This window comes from Ambystoma mexicanum, chromosome 5p (assembly GCF_040938575.1).
Source record: "Ambystoma mexicanum isolate Mex_15411 chromosome 5p, UKY_AmexF1_1, whole genome shotgun sequence".
Taxonomy (NCBI): domain Eukaryota; kingdom Metazoa; phylum Chordata; class Amphibia; order Caudata; family Ambystomatidae; genus Ambystoma; species Ambystoma mexicanum.
The window spans coordinates 147,426,314-147,447,939 of record NC_090930.1 but is presented as its reverse complement, the minus strand read 5'-3'; the positions used below and the strand labels follow the sequence as shown (position 1 = coordinate 147,447,939).

Sequence of the window (21,626 nt, the reverse complement as noted above, 5' to 3'; positions counted from 1 at the left end):
CGCGCTTAAAAACCTCTGGGTGTTTAAGCGCATTATAAATACGCAACTAAGACAAAAAAAAACACAATTACGCAACTAAGAAAAAACAAACAATCCCTGTAACAGCGCCTCGATGCCTGCGGGCTGTGTGAGCGCTTTATAAATGTTAAATAAATAAATAAACATCAGAACAAAGCACCTGATCTAGAAATAGAGTGTAAGGTCTGGAAGAAGCCACATACCAATATTTGGAGAGACTTGCATTTGTTTTCGAATCATACTATTTTACTTGCATGCAACTGCATGTTTGAGGCGGGTGTAAGGGATGCTTTTCTTAGGTTATCTGCAGCGCAGCAGCCTCTACTGAAGGTTATAGATCGGTATAGACGTTGATGTGCAGCACCGTATCCGGGCTCTAAGGGTCCTTTTTAAAAGAGCAGCACGCTAAATGAAAGCATAAAAGGGCCTTTCTGCTTTCATTGTGTGCGCCATTTTGCGCCTTGAAACTATTGTGTATGGGCGCGCTATAAATAAAATATCATATCATCTCATATCTCATTGTTGTGCTTTCTAAAGCCTAGAAAAGCAACACAGCCGGGTCTGCATCTTTGCCTTGCTTCCTTTCTCCGTCTCAGAAAAACGCGCGGTTTAACGCCTGCATGACATGACGTTTTCGTGCAGGCGTAAAAGCAAAGTATTCCTAGGCGATATGCCTTGATTAAGCACCTGCTAAAGAACAAGTGTATTCCATAGGGACGCCACCAGCAACACGCATTTGCAGGCAGCGTTTTATTTCTCACAAAGCAGGGAGCAAAAGTGAAGACTAAAGGCGATGTCACATTCATTTACTCTTCACAATTACACTCTAGTCTGTGAGCGCTTAGAATTGCAGGTGGGGGACCAGCAGCACATAAGTGTAAGCGTAGGTGGTCAGCTGCATGTAATTTGCATATAGTATAAAATGACCCTGTAGCACAAAGTGGCTCTTTGATGCGGTGCTGGTACCTGTGTTAATAAGTGTTCATATTGACTCAATTTCCATCTGTAATGCTATCCCCCAGGCAGGGGCGTACCAGACACTCATAATCAGGGGGGGACAGGGGACACCTTGGGGACTTTGCTACATATGCAATCTAAGCTGCTATAGGGCTAGGAGCTGAAGCGTTAAAACCCCTATACACATATGTGTTTTTAGATTTATTTTAGGAAAGAACACCAAGTATTGTCAATTTCAAAAATGCAGATGCACCTCAAACAAGTTGTAGATTTCTCATCTATGAAAACACAATGTAAAATAATTGTAATTTTTATCAAAACAGAAAGAAAGTATGTGTGCACTGAAGATCTCAATGCACTTCTAGCGAGGGGATTTAATATTGTTACATTGTTCAACTGTTGAATAATACAAAAAAATACTACTTAGTGACTTTGTGGGCTTAACATTAAAATATCGTCACTATCTCTGAAAAGATGCTTTGAAGAATGCCTTTGATTTCTCGGATGTGCTCTCCAGCCTCTGACAGGAATTGTTTCCCAGTTGTAAAAATAAACAACCATTTAGTGTTTGCAATTCTTCATGAAGTTCTTTTAACCTTGTAAATTTTGTATTTTTTGTAAGTATGTACCTTGTATTCTGCACTTTGTATTTTTTTTTTAAACCGGGAAGTGTGTTCTTCAATTTTCTGTTTTCAACTTTCAATTTTCAACTTTCAATTTTCAATTTTTACCTTTCAACTTTTGTCGAAATGATTATGTGAATTTCATTTACTTTGTATAAAAAATATTGTAAAAGTTAATTTAACTAAATACAATAAAAAAATAAATTTAAAAAAAACAGCCTTTTTTGTCACTTGCTCCAGATCTGGGGGTGGGGATAAATCGTACTGTATACTCCTGCTTAACATTTTAGGGGGTATTTATCCCCCCTGTTCCTCCCATTTCCTACACCCATGCCGTCAGAACCGACGCCCTGGTTCGGAAAATAAGTGAGTGTGGCCTAGTAGAGCCGACAATGGCATGTTCCTACCTGGACTCGCAAATGTATTAAACTATTTGACGATATTATTTATAGAGTGAAGGAATAATGAAAATGCATAAACGCATTATGGCATTAGCTGTTTAATGGAGCTGGGAGTCGCACGCATGCAATCTGTCGTCCATTTGCTGCCTCTTGACAGGTTTACAATCTCTGCCTTGTTTCAAAATGTCAGGCCGCCACTTTTCATTTCAGCGCGTGCCAGCGATGAAAAGGGGATCTCCCGTGACAGCACCGGAAGTGTGGCTTTACAAATGGCAGGCGCTTCACATTTTGGATATCGGCGGAGTTTAGCGCAGGGATTTCAGAACCAGTGAAAATAATTCCACTTGACTGAACGGGCAATCTAAGATCCCGGATTTACACCGATGCTCTCCTCTACTTGCCAATGAGCACCCTATGTAAACCCTGGTTACAGGACGCGTAAGACTTTTATGCCTTTCATTCACGCCACACCACATTTTCATTCATTTGTATGGCAGAGAGGAGAGACGGAGCGCAACTTGCCTCCCTTCCTTTCTGCCATGAGCCGGCATGCGTTTTTATGCCGGTGCAAATGTTGGGGATTCAGATGGAGCCCGGCGGACTCCATAGGGATCCATTGTACATGCTGCCTGCCATAATTGCATGGCAGGCAGCATGCACCATTAAACACTGCCTACCATGCATGCATGGTAATTATAAATGCTGCAAAGTGCACATGTGTAGAGCAAAAGGCAGTGTAAACGTATTTACGTCACCTTTTGCCCTGCACATTTGCGCTCTGCCATACAAATGATGATAATTTGGCGGTGGGGACCTGTCTACGCCTGAGTGCAAATGTACCAGGTCCCGTTGTCAAATCCGATTTGGAGCAGCATGATCTCCTAAGTAGGGAAGGAGGAGGGTGCACTGACCTCTGATACAATTGGAGGATTCGGGTAACTCTGCAGTGAATTCCGCTAGAGTTCAAGGAGGCAGGATACAGTAGCCTGTGAAGGCCCATATGGTTAGAAGTGGATGTGGAAGGTGCACTGTATTCTGATATAGTTAAGCAAGGCAGGGATGTCAGATTGTTCGGCTAGAAGGTGAAGGGTGCACTGTATTCTGATATAGTTAAGCAATGCAGGGATGTCAGATTGGTCGGCTAGAAGGTGAAGGGTGCACTGTATTCTGATATAGTTAAGCAATGCAGGGATGTCAGATTGGTCGGCTAGAAGGTGAAGGGTGCACTGTATTCTGATATAGTTAAGCAATGCAGGGATGTCAGATTGGTCGGCTAGAAGGTGAAGGGTGCACTGTATTCTGATATAGTTAAGCAAGGCAGGGATGTCAGATTGTTCGGCTAGAAGGTGAAGGGTGCACTGTATTCTGATATAGTTAAGCAAGGCAGGGATGTCAGATTGGTCGGCTAGAAGGTGAAGGGTGCACTGAATTCTGATATAGTTAAGCAATGCAGGGATGTCAGATTGGTCGGCTAGAAGGTGAAGGGTGCACTGTATTCTGATATAGTTAAGCAATGCAGGGATGTCAGATTGGTCGGCTAGAAGGTGAAGGGTGCACTGTATTCTGATATAGTTAAGCAATGCAGGGATGTCAGATTGGTCGGCTAGAAGGTGAAGGGTGCACTGTATTCTGATATAGTTAAGCAAGGCAGGGATGTCAGATTGGTCGGCTAGAAGGTGAAGGGTGCACTGTATTCTGATATAGTTAAGCAAGGCAGGGATGTCAGATTGGTCGGCTAGAAGGTGAAGGGTGCACTGTATTCTGATATAGTTAAGCAAGGCAGGGATGTCAGATTGTTCGGCTAGAAGGTGAAGGGTGCACTGTATTCTGATATAGTTAAGCAATGCAGGGATGTCAGATTGGTCGGCTAGAAGGTGAAGGGTGCACTGTATTCTGATATAGTTAAGCAATGCAGGGATGTCAGATTGGTCGGCTAGAAGGTGAAGGGTGCACTGTATTCTGATATAGTTAAGCAAGGCAGGGATGTCAGATTGGTCGGCTAGAAGGTGAAGGGTGCACTGTATTCTGATATAGTTAAGCAAGGCAGGGATGTCAGATTGTTCGGCTAGAAGGTGAAGGGTGTACTGTATTCTGATATAGTTAAGCAAGGCAGGGATGTCAGATTGTTCGGCTAGAAGGTGAAGGGTGCACTGAATTCTGATATAGTTAAGCAAGGCAGGGATGTCAGATTGGTCGGCTAGAAGGTGAAGGGTGCACTGTATTCTGATATAGTTAAGCAATTCAGGGATGTCAGATTGGTCGGCTAGAAGGTGAAGGGTGCCCTGTATTCTGATATAGTTAAGCAAGGCAGGGATGTCAGATTGTTCGGCTAGAAGGTGAAGGGTGCACTGTATTCTGATATAGTTAAGCAAGGCAGGGATGTCAGATTGTTCGGCTAGAAGGTGAAGGGTGCACTGTATTCTGATATAGTTAAGCAATGCAGGGATGTCAGATTGGTCGGCTAGAAGGTGAAGGGTGCACTGTATTCTGATATAGTTAAGCAATGCAGGGATGTCAGATTGGTCGGCTAGAAGGTGAAGGGTGCACTGTATTCTGATATAGTTAAGCAAGGCAGGGATGTCAGATTGGTCGGCTAGAAGGTGAAGGGTGCACTGTATTCTGATATAGTTAAGCAAGGCAGGGATGTCAGATTGGTCGGCTAGAAGGTGAAGGGTGCACTGTATTCTGATATAGTTAAGCAAGGCAGGGATGTCAGATTGGTCGGCTAGAAGGTGAAGGGTGCACTGTATTCTGATATAGTTAAGCAAGGCAGGGATGTCAGATTGTTCGGCTAGAAGGTGAAGGGTGCACTGTATTCTGATATAGTTAAGCAAGGCAGGGATGTCAGATTGTTCGGCTAGAAGGTGAAGGGTGCACTGAATTCTGATATAGTTAAGCAATGCAGGGATGTCAGATTGGTTGGCTAGAAGGTGAAGGGTGCCCTGTATTCTGATATAGTTAAGCAATGCAGGGATGTCAGATTGGTCGGCTAGAAGGTGAAGGGTGCCCTGTATTCTGATATAGTTAAGCAAGGCAGGGATGTCAGATTGTTCGGCTAGAAGGTGAAGGGTGCACTGTATTCTGATATAGTTAAGCAAGGCAGGGATGTCAGATTGTTCGGCTAGAAGGTGAAGGGTGCACTGTATTCTGATATAGTTAAGCAATGCAGGGATGTCAGATTGGTCGGCTAGAAGGTGAAGGGTGCACTGTATTCTGATATAGTTAAGCAATGCAGGGATGTCAGATTGGTCGGCTAGAAGGTGAAGGGTGCACTGTATTCTGATATAGTTAAGCAATGCAGGGATGTCAGATTGGTCGGCTAGAAGGTGAAGGGTGCACTGTATTCTGATATAGTTAAGCAATGCAGGGATGTCAGATTGGTCGGCTAGAAGGTGAAGGGTGCACTGTATTCTGATATAGTTAAGCAAGGCAGGGATGTCAGATTGTTCGGCTAGAAGGTGAAGGGTGCACTGTATTCTGATATAGTTAAGCAAGGCAGGGATGTCAGATTGTTCGGCTAGAAGGTGAAGGGTGCACTGTATTCTGATATAGTTAAGCAATGCAGGGATGTCAGATTGGTCGGCTAGAAGGTGAAGGGTGCACTGTATTCTGATGTGTTAAACAATGCATGGTGTAGCAGTGAGGGAGGAATGTGCACTGAATTTCGATATAGAAAGAAGATGCACGGTATCACACCCAGCACGGGTGGAAGGAGGAGGGGGTCTGAATTCTGCTATAGTTAGACAATGCAGAGCATTGCAGGTGGCAAGGGAAGGAACCTCATTCTGATATAGGATGCATGGTATAGCAGTCTGTGAGGGCCGAAGGAGGAGGGGGCCCTGAATTCTGCTATAGTTAGATAATGTAGGGTATTGCAGCCTGTGAGGTGGCAAGGGAAGGAACCTCATTCTGATATAGGATGCATGGTATAGCAGTCTGTGAGGGCCGAAGGAGGAGGGGGCCCTGAATTCTGCTATAGTTAGATAATGTAGGGTATTGCAGCCTGTGAGGTGGCAAGGGAAGGAACCTCATTCTGATATAGGATGCATGGTATAGCAGTCTGTGAGGGCCGAAGGAGGAGGGGGCCCTGAATTCTGCTATAGTTAGATAATGTAGGGTATTGCAGCCTGTGAGGTGGCACGGGAAGGAACCTCATTCTGATATAGGATGCGTGGTATAGCAGTCTGTGAGGGCCGAAGGAGGAGGGGGCCCTGAATTCTGCTATAGTTAGATAATACAGAGCATTGCAGCTTGTGAGGTGGCAAGGGAAGGAACCTCATTCTGATATAGGATGCGTGGTATAGCAGTCTGTGAGGGCCGAAGGAGGAGGGGCCCTGAATTCTGCTAGGAACCTCATTCTGATATAGGATGCATGGTATAGCAGTCTGTGAGGGCCGAAGGAGGAGGGGGCCCTGAATTCTGCTATAGTTAGATAATGTAGGGTATTGCAGCCTGTGAGGTGGCAAGGGAAGGAACCTCATTCTGATATAGGATGCGTGGTATAGCAGTCTGTGAGGGCCGAAGGAGGAGGGAGCCCTGAATTCTGCTATAGTTAGATAATGTAGGGTATTGCAGCCTGTGAGGTGGCAAGGGAAGGAACCTCATTCTGATATAGGATGCGTGGTATAGCAGTCTGTGAGGGCCGAAGGAGGAGGGGGCCCTGAATTCTGCTATAGTTAGATAATGTAGGGTATTGCAGCCTGTGAGGTGGCAAGGGAAGGAACCTCATTCTGATATAGGATGCGTGGTATAGCAGTCTGTGAGGGTCGAAGGAGGAGGGGGCCCTGAATTCTGCTATAGTTAGATAATGCAGAGCATTGCAGCTTGTGAGGTGGCAAGGGAAGGAACCTCATTCTGATATAGGATGCATGGTATAGCAGTCTGTGAGGGCCGAAGGAGGAGGGGGACCTGAATTCTGCTAGGAACCTCATTCTGATATAGGATGCGTGGTATAGCAGTCTGTGAGGGCCGAAGGAGGAGGGGGCCCTGAATTCTGCTATAGTTAGATAATGCAGAGCATTGCAGCTTGTGAGGTGGCAAGGGAAGGAACCTCATTCTGATATAGGATGCGTGGTATAGCAGTCTGTGAGGGCTGAAGGAGGAGGGGGCCATGAATTCTGCTATAGTTAGATAATGTAGGGTATTGCAGCCTGTGAGGTGGCAAGGGAAGGAACCTCATTCTGATATAGGATGAGTGGTATAGCAGTCTGTGAGGGCCGAAGGAGGAGGGGGTCTGAATTCTGCTATAGTTAGATAATGCAGAGCATTGCAGGTGGCAAGGGAATGAACCTCATTCTGATATAGGATGAGTGGTATAGCGGTCTGTGAGGGCCGAAGGAGGAGGGGGCCCTGAATTCTGCTATAGTTAGATAATGTAGGGTATTGCAGCCTGTGAGGTGGCAAGGGAAGGAACCTCATTCTGATAGAGGATGCGTGGTCAAGGATAAGGAGTCAGGGAAGTTGTAGTCCAGAACATCTGGTGGGATCCAATTTGCAGCTCTCTGACTTAGAGGAGAAGCGTGATCTGAATTTTGATAGTGGATGTAGATGGATTTCTGACTGTTGCTTCTGTCAGTTTAAGAAGAGGCCAGTGTTAATTCTGACCAATTACTTAAGCAGGAATAAGAAGGCGTGATCTCAGAGTTGTTAACTTTGATTTGATGGTGTGGCCAATAGGATTCTGCTCCGCAGGAGTACAAGGATAAGTAGGGGTAAAATGGCCCGCTCAACCCTCGCATTTCTTCAAACCAAAACCCAACGCAATCATAAAAGTAAAACAGGGACAGCTAAGAGACATACCTCCTTCGCCTTTTGTGGTAATGTTGGCAGAGGGAATGTTTGCTCTTAAGGGGCTTGCAAATGTGATTCAGTAATGACCCAAACGGCAAAACATAACAGTCTAAAATAAAGGGAATGTCCAATCAAGGTTCTATACAAATATGTCCACCTTCATTAAAGACACCATCTGCAATAGAACAAAATAGAAACACTTTACAAGAGCCCACCCCTATGGAAGACTGGAGAAAATAGCCCTCTGAGCTTGGGTACAAGGGTGATAGGCAAATACCAACCACAAAAGGCTATGGTTTGAATGAAAGAAGGTGCTGTAGTGACCTAACCAGTCTCTAGGGTCCGAGTTGTCCCCAGGTGCAGTTCATGATCAACAGTACCTGGTTTTTGGTTCTTGGTGGGTTCACGGAAGTCGAACTCAGTGTCAAACGTTGATGGGAGTGACTCAGGCTCAGTTAGGACACATTAGATCATGTGGGTCCCAGCAACAAGCGGGTGTCAAGTAGGGGCAAATGTGGTTGATTTGTGCAGTCAAAGGGGGCTCTTAATGATGCAAGGTGGAGAAGTCCCGTTATCTCTTCACAGTTGGCCAGACCGAGTCAGGATTTTAGCCTCTGGGAGGGACTGGTGCACGATGCCAAGCGGTTTGAGTCATGATGGTCATCAGAGTTGGTGATCTTGGGTGTGGCGATGGGCAGATCGGTGAGGCGACCGGTCAAGAGCAAGCTGGGCCGAGCCATGATTGTAACCTCTGGTCAGAGTCACTGTGTATCGCACCAGTGGTTCAGGTAAGGTCCCGGCATCTAGCATTACCTTCAGACCTACCAAGTAACGCGAGCAGCTATGTCACGATGCAGTGTCAATCTGTTTGAAGTGCAAACAATAGTTAGGATTGGTGGCAGAGTGCAAAAGCCAGTGCTGGAGTCTTCCCTCTCCGGTGCGGCAAAACAGGGAGCTACAGCTGGTCTGGTCCTCCGACTGCTCTGAGGCCCACTCAGAGGGACTCGAGGAAGGGGGGGGGGGGTTCTGTTCAGAATCTGCTCTCACAGCTTAAGGAGATTCAGATGTAGAGTGGCAGGTGCTGGTCAACAGCAAGGGTTTACCCCCAATGTGCACTGGGAGTGGATTGGGAGCAGATCTTTCTTCTGTCTTGGACAGCTTGTTTTTCACCTCAGGCCGAGGACTTTAGAAAACTGAAACTTTCCCAAAGACAGTACAGTGAGTTTTTCTCAGTTGCTTTAGAGCGAATCTTCAGTGCCTTCAGAGGATCCACTGAAGGGCTGGGAGATCCCTTCTTTTAAAGGCAAACCTCCCCAAGTGATTGGGCTAAAGCTAGCCTGCCTTAGTTGTCCAATCCCTGCACTTGAATGATGGAGTGGACCTTGCTCTTTTAATGTCACACCCAAATTGCTTTGCTCCAGAGAAAGTGGTTGGGGCAGGAAAGGGAGTGAGAGACACAGAGAAAGAAAAGGGTGGAAGTCTCCTTCCAGTGACCACGGCGCTCCCACCTATCATACTCTACCACCATCCCTTCTCACTAGGAACAACGGCCTTCAGAGATGCAGTGCCCTGGCTGTGGTGAGGCTACTCCTTTTGAATAGGTATGCTCCCGTGATGCCCAGGCCCAGGGCAGCTGCCTGCTGTGTGGCTATCTCAGCTGGGGGTGTTACTTGCCCTCACAAGAAGATCAAAGAGGAGGCAAAGCCCTCCAGGTTCTTGTTGTGCCATTTGGCGGGCTACACCCAGCTGATCAGAATACACACCACCTTCCACATGTGCGATATCAAACGGGATGTGGCGGCTATGATCGTAAGTAGTGCCATGGACTATGCCCAAACTTGAGCATAGCTTTATTCCAGAGATTACCCTGCCGCTCTCATCAGTTACTTATGATCATTGTCGTTTTGGTACGGGGCATATCTTGACTTAACTGTCACTGTGGCTTTTGAGTGGACATCTTGGCAGCTTACCCTTTTGGCGATAGAATGACCCTCATAATTCTATTTATTAATAAAATCAAAAAAGCCAGGGCGTTGACCCCTTGACAGATGGGATTCACTAGGTAACACATGCACTAAACTGCGTCAAGATGCTGGGATTGCAGCTACTAGCACTAAGACATCAAAACATGAGCGTTAATGGAAAAACCAAGTTTTAAGAGCTTTGCAAAATTATTTTTTAAAAAATTAAGCTCTGAATATAAAGAAGGGAGTTCCAGAGCTTCAGGTCCAAGATGGCAAATCTGCGCCATCTTGGATCTTAGTTTGTAAGTATTTTGAGGCAAGTACACGTACACACCTATAGGGGCTCATCAGGGGTTTGCCGGTAACTAGTGATTCTGGTGGGTTACCAGCAAACTGCCTCACCATTACCAGCATCTGAGATCACGGTATTATTGGGATATCATTGGTGCTGGAAACTGCGGTAAGTGGACTCCGTGGAATGGGTTTGACGCAATCACCAGCACCGGTATTACCGGTGCTGGTGATTGCTGCAATTGTCTGCCAGCAGGGGCCTAAACTACCAGCAGGTCAAGCCTACCGGTGGATCACTGCCCCTACCATCAAACTCGTAGTGTGCCGTTCCGCTAAGAGCTGGTATTACCAGCATTTGTTCCAGCATTTTTTTTATTTTTAATTTTTTTATTATTGTTTAATCAGCAAAGGATTTTTACAATATTGTTTCCTATTCACGTCTTTCTCAATTAGCATTAATTTACACGTTTCAGAATGTCGAGTCTTTTACTGTCATTGTAACTACATTTCTATCTGATCATGAGTGATCGTTGAGAAGATTATCGACAATGCATTCTAAGATCTTTGCTGTGGCGATTTGCCAACTTGTTCTGTCGCCCCCAATAAGCCTGCACCACCATGTTTCTTCCTCTTGTAGGATGTCTATTCCCGCGACATGGGAAAGATGTTGGTGTCTTATTGCGCGAGTTGCTGGTCAAACCATGAGTAGGTGTTGTATTGTTTCCTGTGATGGCAGCGATATTTCAAGGCAAAAACGACATCTAGATGATTGCGCAAGCCCTGTGATATGTAGAATTTCGTTCGTTTTCAATATGTTTAAACGTGCAAGCAATATTAAGTTGCGAGCCTGTCTATTTGGAAATTTCTTTATCAGGTATTGCAGTTCATTTCGTTTTTTTGTGTTGACTGGGAGATGTGAAGTGAGAAGTAATTTTGCTGCTGTTTCTATTGTCTTTGCCCAGTCAGCATCCTTGATTTTTCGCAAGATTCTACACGGGTTATGGATGAGTTCTTCTTCAACTGATACAATTGTGTAAAGTAAGGCTTTGTTTTCATTTTGCCAGTTTGTCAGCATATCAGATTTGCCTGTAATCATCTTGAAGATTTCGTTACTGTTAGCCATTCTGCACTTCCTATATAACATGATTGTGTTACAATTCACAGTGCATTCTAGGGACTGGAGGCTCAGTTTGCGTCTTATTGCAACTCCTGAGGTTGAGTTGGGGAGCTTGAGCACCTGTCGCCAGAACAGGGCTTCTAATTTGGGCCATATTTTCTTTGGGATGGTTGGCATTGCTTCAGTGCCATATGTTACAGCAGGCACCACCTTCATTTTATAAAAGTTGATTGTCGGGATAAGGGAAAACATCCCAAATTTGGTATCTATGGCCTTAGCCTGGGCCGCTAGCTTTTTGATCTTTGCATGTAGCACTGATTGCATGGTGATTTCGTGCGACGAGCTGACAAGTGTACTCCAAGGTATTTAAACGTTTGGACAATCTCGATTTTTGCTTGTCCCAGGTGCCAGTTTTTATCGTTGGTTTTCCTTTCATGTTTTTGTAAAATCATGACTTTGGTTTTATCTTTGTTAATTTCAAGGAAGTTATTGTTTGCGTACTGTAAGAGGCCATTGAGTTGCCATTGCAGCCCTACTGGCGTCTGATCGAATAGCGTAAGATCATCAGCATAAAGGAGGTATCCAATCGCAGTGTTGCCAATTTTTGGAGGAAAGGCTCTAATCAGCTTCTCCCTTTCTTGGAGTTCCCCAAGGTAGGACAGAAAAAGGGCTGAGGCTCGCGGGCACACCTGTTTCACCCAGCGTGTGCTGGGAATTTCTGCCAATAGTTCTCCTTCGCGACTCATCCAAACCCTCATCCGGCATTTTTACCGGACCGGCACACCCGCAATGAGCCCCATTAAGTTTGAAAAATTGCTTGACTTTTGACTGAAAGCCAGTGCAAAGACAGCCGCCACTGAGAAACTTAATCCTCTTTATGAAGGCTGAAGATCAACCGGACTGCCTGGTTCTGATCTTTTTGGAATCATGCTAATTGGTATTCAGGAATACCCAGAAACAAAGAGTTATAATAATCTAGTTTAGAATTGATGAAGGTAACAACGGGCCTACTTGCCCCATGTTATCAGGATCCCCATTATTCTGTCCTGGCTTTATATATTTTGTGTTTTTTTATATACAAATTGTACATTTACATGAAAAGAAAGCAACATTTGTTACACTCTAAAATTGATTATTCTCAATATAAATCTACCTTAAACAAATAAACTAAAAACAAATTCTTATAACCTGAGATTACTAAAAATTAAAATTCACTTATCAAGCAGCCTCCAAGCGTAAATTCGTGTACTTTCTTGCTATTTGGTACTGAAGCAAAACCATTACATTACCATTGCTAAATCCAACATGCTTTGGTCATTTACTTTTCCAATTGCTGCAAAGATTTCAATTAACGTTTTGATTAGGGCAATCAACAGTGATAATTGGGAAGATGTCATTAACCGATACCATAAATCATTTGTCAGGACTGTGGATGATGAAAAAATAAACCGCTCCAAATGACGTTTTCTTTGGTTAAAAAATGCAGGGCACTCCAGTACCAGATGAAACAGAGAGTCAAGTTTATTAGAGTCACACATTCTGCACTTCCGGCACTCCCGAGTGACACCGAGCTTTGGGCCAAACACCTCCAATGTGTGAAGGCAATTTAGCCTAAATTGCAGGTACCATTCTCTATAGTGTGAACTGGGACATTTGACTAGATATGCTCTTAGTCGAGGGAACGGTAAATACATCAATTCCTTTCCCTTATACAGTTTGAAGTTGGAAAGATCCAGCAAGTTCAGAGACCTATCCCACCTTTTTATTTTGATTTTCACCACTATTTCGGATTCAGAACCCTCAAGATCAATCATTTTAATAAAATTGTCAAATCTATTTTTGCATTTTCTTAAATACGGGTCGGTGTTCTGGTTTATTAACTTGTTTAAGTGGAACCCTAGAGACTTCTGATCAGTCCTGGCTTTTAGCAAACAGCACTTTGCATGATGTCTGCGGCCTGGAGGCCAAACACACAAAACAAAGGAAGAACATGAGGCAAAGGCCCCCTGACACAGAGTGCTGTTGGCTAAAAGCGGGCACCGAAGGCCATACTGAGCCTGCATGTACAGCAATCACCCAGGTCGAAGCCGCTTTCAGCTCTCTCAAGTGGCCATTTTACAGGCAGCTTAGCTTCTGCTATTTGCAGATTCTAACCTTTTCATTAGGAATGCAAGGCTGCAGGTTTTTGATGCAAAAGGAAAAAGTAATCAGTCCAGACATTGGAAAACCCTGGATGTGTGATTTTCCAGAACCGGGCTGATAGTGCAATCATGTCAGGTGCAAGGAGCAACTTGATTGCTATGCGCCAGAAGTCTCTGCACCATGAAGCAGTATGAATGATTGCATCCTTCTGTAATTCATTTTGAGAGGAGCTACATCTGCCTTGGATGAACTCCCCCACCCCATTTTTCACTTTTCTGCACCTTAGGATGACCCTCCCATGTCGACAGATGCCTGTGGTTTTGCCTCGGTCCACATGTGCTTCTGATTAATGTTGTTGTAACCCTAACCGGTCATTACAGGGCATTCACTTAAGAGAAACGACTCTGGCATTAGACTTGACTTCACCTAAAATGTGTATTTTTTCTTTTTTTCTCATAGCATGCCTATGGAATCCAGTGTTTCTGCAATACAGTATCACCCGCATGCAATGACAGTGACTCTGTCACCATTGGGTGCGGGAGGGGATACAACTTATAAAACCAATGCATTTTGTATATAGTAAATACTGGCACAGTTTCTGCCGTTGTCTATTTCTGTAAAGTGCGGACAAAGCTATTTTACAATAATAAAACGTGTTTCATCTAATCTTCCAAAGAAACACTATTGCCAGCTTTTTTTTTTGGTTAAATATTTTGTAAGCATTTTTCTTTCTTAGATACTCCTCCATTTTGTGAACTTCCTGCAACCCCTGAAATAACACATGACATCAGAGCAGTGGTGGGGGGAGGGGGCGGGGGGGGGTAGGGAAGCAGAGCTCCACATCTTCATTACAGTTTCAAAGATGGTTGAAAACAAAGTTGATCAGAGCTGCAAAGGTGTCTCGGGAGGGGTTTAAAGTTGCTTTATTCTTCCAAGATTCATAGAGGAGACCACACACCCAGCAGACGGACCAGCGCATCCAGCCCCCGGCAGCATGGGGCGCTCAGCCAGGGAACACCCTCAAGTTTCTGCAGCACAGGATACAGCCCCCTCCTTCATAACGCAGATTCACAACCTGGAGACTGCCATCGGGTGCTAGCGGTGCGTGGTATAACACAACATAACATAACCGCCCTCCTTCCCGCAAGGAAGGGAAGACGCCAAACCCACGCACGGGGGAAAGACACCTTCCCACCTACATTCAGAGGCAGTGATGGCGCCACCTATAAACACGCGGAACACTATTTAACAGTTACATGTCTTTAGAACGAAACATTTTATGAAGCATGCACTCATAACAAAACCTTTATAATGAAAAATATAACACGTCTTCTTTTTTTGGGAGGAGGCCTCGGGAGGATAGCCCAGGGGCAACATGCTCTTGTAGGCAAGACTACACGGAGCAACACAGGTTCGATCCCCGGCCCGCGTTTAGAAACCTCTTGGTATTAAGCGCGTTATAAATAACCAAACATATCATATAACCCCCTTATCCTAACCATAAATATGCACCCAAACCGTTTCCCAACAAGATTTAACCCTTTGCCCCACCCCTAATTGCATTCTTCATAAAATGTTTCGTTATAAAAGATTCGACATATGTTCATTCTTCACAACATTTTCGTTATAAAGACTGCACACCTATTTAACCAGGAACGGACATTTGCTTCTGCAGAACTCACATCCAACTGGAATGTGGCCTGAGTATGTAGACGAGTGCCAAGGTGGGTGTAGCTGCCAAGTGGGGCCATTCATTAATGAATCGATCTCGAGACCTGGGAGATACCATGGTCCCAGGAGGGGAGACACACCACAAGGCTGGGATTTAAACATCTGTAGCTCTACTTGCCTTGCCTCCCAGGCAAACCCGTTGCCCCCAAGCTCTCCTCCCAGCCCACGTCCTTTTGAACAGCATCCACCATTCCTGGCTTTTCAGGCACATTGCTTGGCATTCTGTGACTTGCGGTTCCACTACTCCCATTGTAAGTACGAATCTCGCAGCCCTGCCATGCAGCGTGCGGTTGGCCAAAACATCAGGACTGGCTGACGTTCTGGCACGTGGCCTGGGACCGCTTGGACGCTATGCGGGAATCAACACTGACATTTCCCACACAGTTCTAAAGGCCTAATTTCACTATTCTTGGATGTACAGTCATCAGCACTTTTGACTCTAGGAATTGTAGTGTGCTATTCGAACAATGGTCACAAAAAATCCAGGTCTTGCTGCAGGTGTGCCTCGTGACATGGGGCCAGTTGGCATATACGGCACTTGAATGATAAATCGTTTGTGGGATTTCCCCAACCTCAATGGTACTCATTGTAACTCACTCACATGAATGGAAACCTAAGATGGCTCAGACACCATTGGAACCTATAACCACTGAGTATAAGTGGCCAGCATTGGATGCACTGAGACTCGCGGATATTGTATGCAAATAAGACAGTTGCGATAGTTCAGGGGCAACGCCTTAGTCTTGGAAGCAAGACAAAGTATAGCAACACAGGTTCGACTCTCCGCGTTATAAAAAAACAATTATTATGAGGGTAACACCAATTTGTTTCTACCCACTGTCTTGGTGGCAGTATACGTGCCATGCTCAGAGACGTCTTTATGGGAGGGCAAAAGGGGCACTTGCCCAGGGCCCCTGCCTTGGAGGGGAGCCCCAAAAAGGCTGCCTGATCTGAAGAAGTAAGTTTACATTGTTAACATGTCTTAAATAGCACACGTCAGGATATTTTATGGGTTGCTGCTGAGTCCTTAAACCCATTGCCTTTCTGTTTTGACAAGTACATTCTGCCTTGATCAATTCATCATGTATTGCTTTCCTGTGTTCACTGTGGTATACATAGTGTGTGTGTTTCTTACGGCACAATTCTGTAGCATTCTTTCCTTCCTGTGGGAATTATGTTGATCATGTGCAATAGGAAACAGTGAAATACATATTGATAAATTGAGTGTGACAATAGTTCAGAAGTTAGCTCAGTGTGTGAAGCACCCATTGCAGAGACATGTGTTCATATGCAAAATTAGAATATCATATTCAAGCAAGGCTGGCAGAGCCTTTCCTATGTCTGAAGTTTATAAAACTGTCTGCATATGTACTTGGTTTTGCAGAAAAACATCTGCTGGTATCAGCAATGTACCTGTACCAGATAGGGAATGCTATAAAAACTAACTTGTCATCTGTATGGTGAAGGTCTAGAAATTGGTTTGTTCAGATGAGGTGTTTTAAAACCTAGGAAGTCGCCTCCAACGATGGCATAAACTGTTAGTCCAAGAGGTGAATAAGTATCCAGATTCAAGACTATGGAACAAAAGCGTTCATGCTTGTAACCTGGCTTTGCCAGCAGACGATACAGTGATCCTGGTCAAATCATCTAATATATCTTACATTACTTTGCTGTCTTCTGAGAGGTTAGCCTTCCTGCATGCTTCTGGCATTATTTAGCCCATTACTTGATCTTTCTTTTTATGTAGACCATTTGAGTGGAAGGGGTGGTAGACAGAAGAGAGCGGACCAGATGTTGCAGGCCTTAGGCAAGCATATTTCAAGGTCTGCTTGTTTGACACAAAAAACGGTTAGCTTTTTGGTAAAAGTCAAAGGTTTTTATGCACGTTTATAAATGAAAATGTCACAAGCCATTGTTTTGGAAGTATTTAAAGCTTTAAAATACTCAAGACAAACCCAGATTACATTTGTTAAATCACATCGATTGGTATGCTGGTACTTATATACTTCCCTTGATGATGGAGAGAATGAAGCTAGAACCATTCCCATTTTGCATAGAACCCTTCTATAAGATTTTGTTAAAAATGGTCATGTTTGGTAATGTGATTTGTGCACATTCCAAGTCCATTTTTATAAAATGAGATTGTTTTAGTTGATGGTAAGAACTGGAAAAGAAAGTGTTAAAATGCAGAAATTGCAGTGTTGGCACAAATCTCAGCTTCACCCCTTCAGCCCTTAACCAATGTGTGATCCTGGGCATCTCATTTAATCTTATATTGCCAGTCCCTAAACCTTTCAAAATTGTCAGCCCTTCAGAGTGATTTCCTTCTCATGGTATGATCTTCATAAAAGACTTATTCATGGTTTCACTGGCTATAGGGTTGCTTCCACTTTAACAGTGAGCATATTCATATCACACACCAAAGGCATTTGTTACTTTGATATCTAATGACAACACTATTTGAAAACCATATCACACTTCTAATCTCACTCTGTCTGGATACAGACCCCTTCCTGGTAGCTTCTAATCAGCATCCACTATCCATGCTACGGAATGTATAGCGTTCTCCTTCCTTCCAATTGGTCTCCTCTGTCCATGCATGAGCACCTTTGCATTCTGTGAGGCAACTAGTGTGAGTTCTCCGTCTATTATGAGTGACATGTACCTTTTACATATTGTCCTGCATTAATACTACAGGCTGCACACCTTCCTGTATGTTATTGATAACAATTATCCTGTATGCACTAGAGCAGTAACCTATTTGTAGACTGCCAATGTTGGTCTTCAAATGCTTTTTGTTTATCATTCTGATTAGAGCAAGAATGAAGAAGGTAAGGGGACTTAAAGGGAGTAAACGTGCTTATTATGCTGCGAGACAGCATATCGACCTATAGGTTGTGAGCGCAACGGGTGGGGGTTAGGGGAGAGACCATTATTCTTGATCCCTTAATTTGTTTGATTGAGGGGGGCTCCAAAGATGTCCGTGCCCAGGGCCCCAAACGTGCTTAAAATGGCCCTGGCCATGCTCATTCTATTCTTGCCTACTAAAAGTTGGGTATTTTGACAACATGCACCCTTGAGATGAAAAGGCCCAACTTCCATGCTAACATACTGAGCTTTCTAGAACATGAAAAAAGGATGACATGCAAACATTATACACACTACACTTTGTGTTCAAACATAAATATGATTTCAAAATTTCCTCCGAGCTGTGAATTAGCTCCATATTATGGTGGGCGCCTTATTCAAGTCCTGGCTTTTTAATCAATACTCCTTTGCGTGCTGGGATTTGTTACTCAGTTTTTTTTCTCCATTAGGTGTCTTGTCCTACATGTTTATGCTTGTTTATGCATGCTTGTAACACGCCGAAAGCCCACGGGCATCAGAGCCAGAATGCAAAGTGATGTCGGTTCAAGAGCCAGGACTAGATAAAGAGGGCCATTATAACATGAGGCTGGGCGGTAACTATGGTACAATTGAACCCAAAGATATTTATGAGGATCTAAAGGCCAGCTTGGGTAGGATTTCCAGATTTTCTGACATGGAGCCAGTTGATCTGTCTTCAATATAGTCTCTTATATCGAATACCGCATTTATTTACCTGATATGAAGAACCGGATGCTCCGCTCCTCCCGTCCGAATTGGTTTGAGGCGATGCAGAAGTAGATGCCAGAAACATTGCTTGTAGCAGAAGTGGTCAGAGTGCTCACAGTCTGAAACACAAAAGCACAACACAAGATTTGTCAGGAATGTCTTGCCATTGCTGTGCCAAACATTGTTGGGCATACGGGACTTGGTACAGCTGGGGTATATCTCAACATCAAGCTTTGATTTCTAGTGGAGTGTTTCTCACTATTCCAGGGAGCAAGCTGTCTATCTATCTATCTATCTATCTATCTATCTATCTATCTATCTATCTATCTATCTATCTATCTATCTATCTATCTATCTATCTATCTATCTATCTATCCATTCATCCAGCCATCTATCCCCCGATCTATCCTACCTATCCACCCATTATCCATCCATTTATCCATCCAACTATCTATCTATCGATCTATCTATAGATTAAGCCATTTGAGACAAGTAGCCCACAGCACCACCATGTAGCCGTCAGTGGAAGTTCACCTCCAGTCGAAAGCCTGATTCTAAATGCATTTTCGGTAAGCAAATTAGCTCAAATATGTCAAGTGTTTGCTCCAGGAAAATGTCTTTGTTTATCAGGCAGTGATATTTTAAATAAAGCATTTTCAACCCAAGACAGATAATTCTCAAAGTATGTTCACCCAGGTGCTACCACAGATTCTGGACATGCATTTAAAGACGCATTTTTGATCAAATACTGATGATGCAACAAAGCAATGAAGACAGCTGCAGTTTGCATTTCAGAAACACCAAAACAAAGAAACACTTTTTCTTACACAACTAGTTATAGCGTTTAACAACAGTTACAAACTCATAAGGTCTAAGACCTAGATTTGCTAAACTGTCACGAAATTTGGAAAGATCAAAGTTAATAAACAGCATGTTTTCTTTGAGAAGTATTTTTCGTGATGCATGCCTGCATGTGGACACTTTGATAAGAGAGATTCGGGGGAGAATCCAAGGGAATGCCTAAACGTGCACTTCCAGAATAAAGTGCAAACATCATATAATGACTGTGGACAACTGCAAGTGTTGGTCTTCTTTTAAAATATAAAAGCCCAGGCCATGAAAATTCTTAAAAATCCCTCTAGACTTGCAGGACAAGTTCCTTAGACTACATACTCGCCCTAAGAGGAATGCACTTCCCAAGGTTATTGGTGAAAAAATATTTACCAGTGCTTTTTGTAAATTCGTGTATGTTGTCATTTGTTAAGGATTTGAATCAGGTGACGCACACCTTTGTCTCGGCCCAGTATGCAGCGCGTGATTGAAATGCTTATGTCTTATGTTAGATTCAATATTGAGATGGAGCACCACTCATATGACACCCCCTTTTAAAAATACCCCGGGTCACAATGGACCATGCACCAGGCTGATTGATAAAAGGTAATATTTATTTAGTTATTTTAAAATTCAAAAGAAATCATGCAATTTTTAATATGGGGCAGCAATCACCAATGGGGTGATAAGAGCAATAGGAATGTAAACAATGCACTTAGTTTAACCTTCTATTGACAAAACTACAAAACATCAGGGAATAGGAGCACTTTTTGATTTTAGGTAAGATAGAACTTAAGTTAGAATTTCCCCCTGAAATATCCCCTCAACCCACAAATAATCAATTCTAAGTGGATAAACAGAAGCAGCAGGTAATCAGGAATGATAAATGGAAAACATCATTGAAATCCGATCTTCCCTCCCCAAACAAGAGAGAAAAATGGATTTTAAACCCTGGCAATGCTAAAATGACACTCGGAAATGGATGAATAAAACAATGAATGTGTCTAAAACTCTTCAAACAAAAACAATTCATTACTGGAGCAATACTGGAAAGATACTAGCAATCACAAGCAATGGATTGAGCAAAAGCATACAATTTGAAATTGAATGGAAGATTTAAAACTGTTTATACTCCAATGACACGTTGTAAATTTAGTGAACTTTTGCAATTCCCGTCTGAATTTACCAAAACGGTTTTTAATAAAAACGGGTTAAATATGGAAGTAAAATTAAGTCTCTAGCTGGTAAATTGAGTGAGTTATGCAAGATCTAGTGAGGTGCGTTTTGAGAAATTGAAGGCGCGAAAAAGGAAAAGAAATCATTTTTGACAAGAACAGTTTTACTCTACCCTAGAGCATTCAGTCTAGACTACCAGGTTGAGACACAGTAAGCACCAGCGTTGACTCGCGAGTTCAACCCTATCACCTCTGCGCCCGCCCTGGCAGAACCAGTCCGATCACTCGACAGAGGACTAAGGGTTTAGGATTTCACAAGACAAAATTATTAAAGAAGTTGGCGCTAGCACAAGAAATCAAAGGCAGGGTTTCAAGAATGATTTTTGACAATATTACAAGTTATCAGGATAAGGGTAGGTTGACTTAGAGAGGTGAACTAAGGACAAGGCAAGGCAAGGTATGCTATGGTTTTCTATGGTTCCTATTGATACTCACAGTCCACTTTTTAGTTTGGATTATGGAAAGTCAGCGGTTCTGGTCACCATACAGATCTGGTCTAACAAAGGATAGCCGGACAAAATCAGCGGGACAGGATTAGCTTGGCAGGGACTGGATACCAAAGTATAGTTCTTCTGGACTGGCAATTCTGGTTACAGGATACTATAGGTCATCAGGGTAGCAGGATTGCAGGATTGCAGTGAGTGGCAGCAGGCCAAGCTGGATTAAGATGCCAAAAGTACCACGGTTTCTCCTGGTTCCTGGGAGATTAGTGGGTTTTATTAGTGTGGGGTAGGCCTTGCTGGATTAGGATGCAATGCTTGGGCTTTGCAATGGGCCCTGGAATAGGATCAGCAATGCTCGGCCTTATTGTTGGGATATGGAGTCTTGAAAATGAAACAGGAACAGGAACGCAGCGCAGGAAATCAGGAAGAGTGTGTGTGTCCAGGGTCTTGTCAGGGATCCTTATTTATAATGCCCAATGACATCATCAA

The 21,626-nt window shown here is 43.7% G+C and overlaps 1 protein-coding gene across 3 annotated transcripts in view; it reads right to left on the bottom strand.

The window, feature by feature from the left end:
- The window catches only part of LOC138480803 (vascular endothelial growth factor receptor kdr-like), a 1,018,894-nt gene that overhangs the window by 501,272 nt on the left and 495,996 nt on the right, over window positions 1-21,626 (bottom strand). For all 3 annotated transcript variants that reach the window (XM_069612549.1, XM_069612547.1, XM_069612548.1), the window contains exon 12: window positions 18,636-18,747. In XM_069612549.1, coding sequence (XP_069468650.1) covers window positions 18,636-18,747 — 112 coding nt within the window. The remainder of the gene's footprint in view (window positions 1-18,635; window positions 18,748-21,626) is intronic.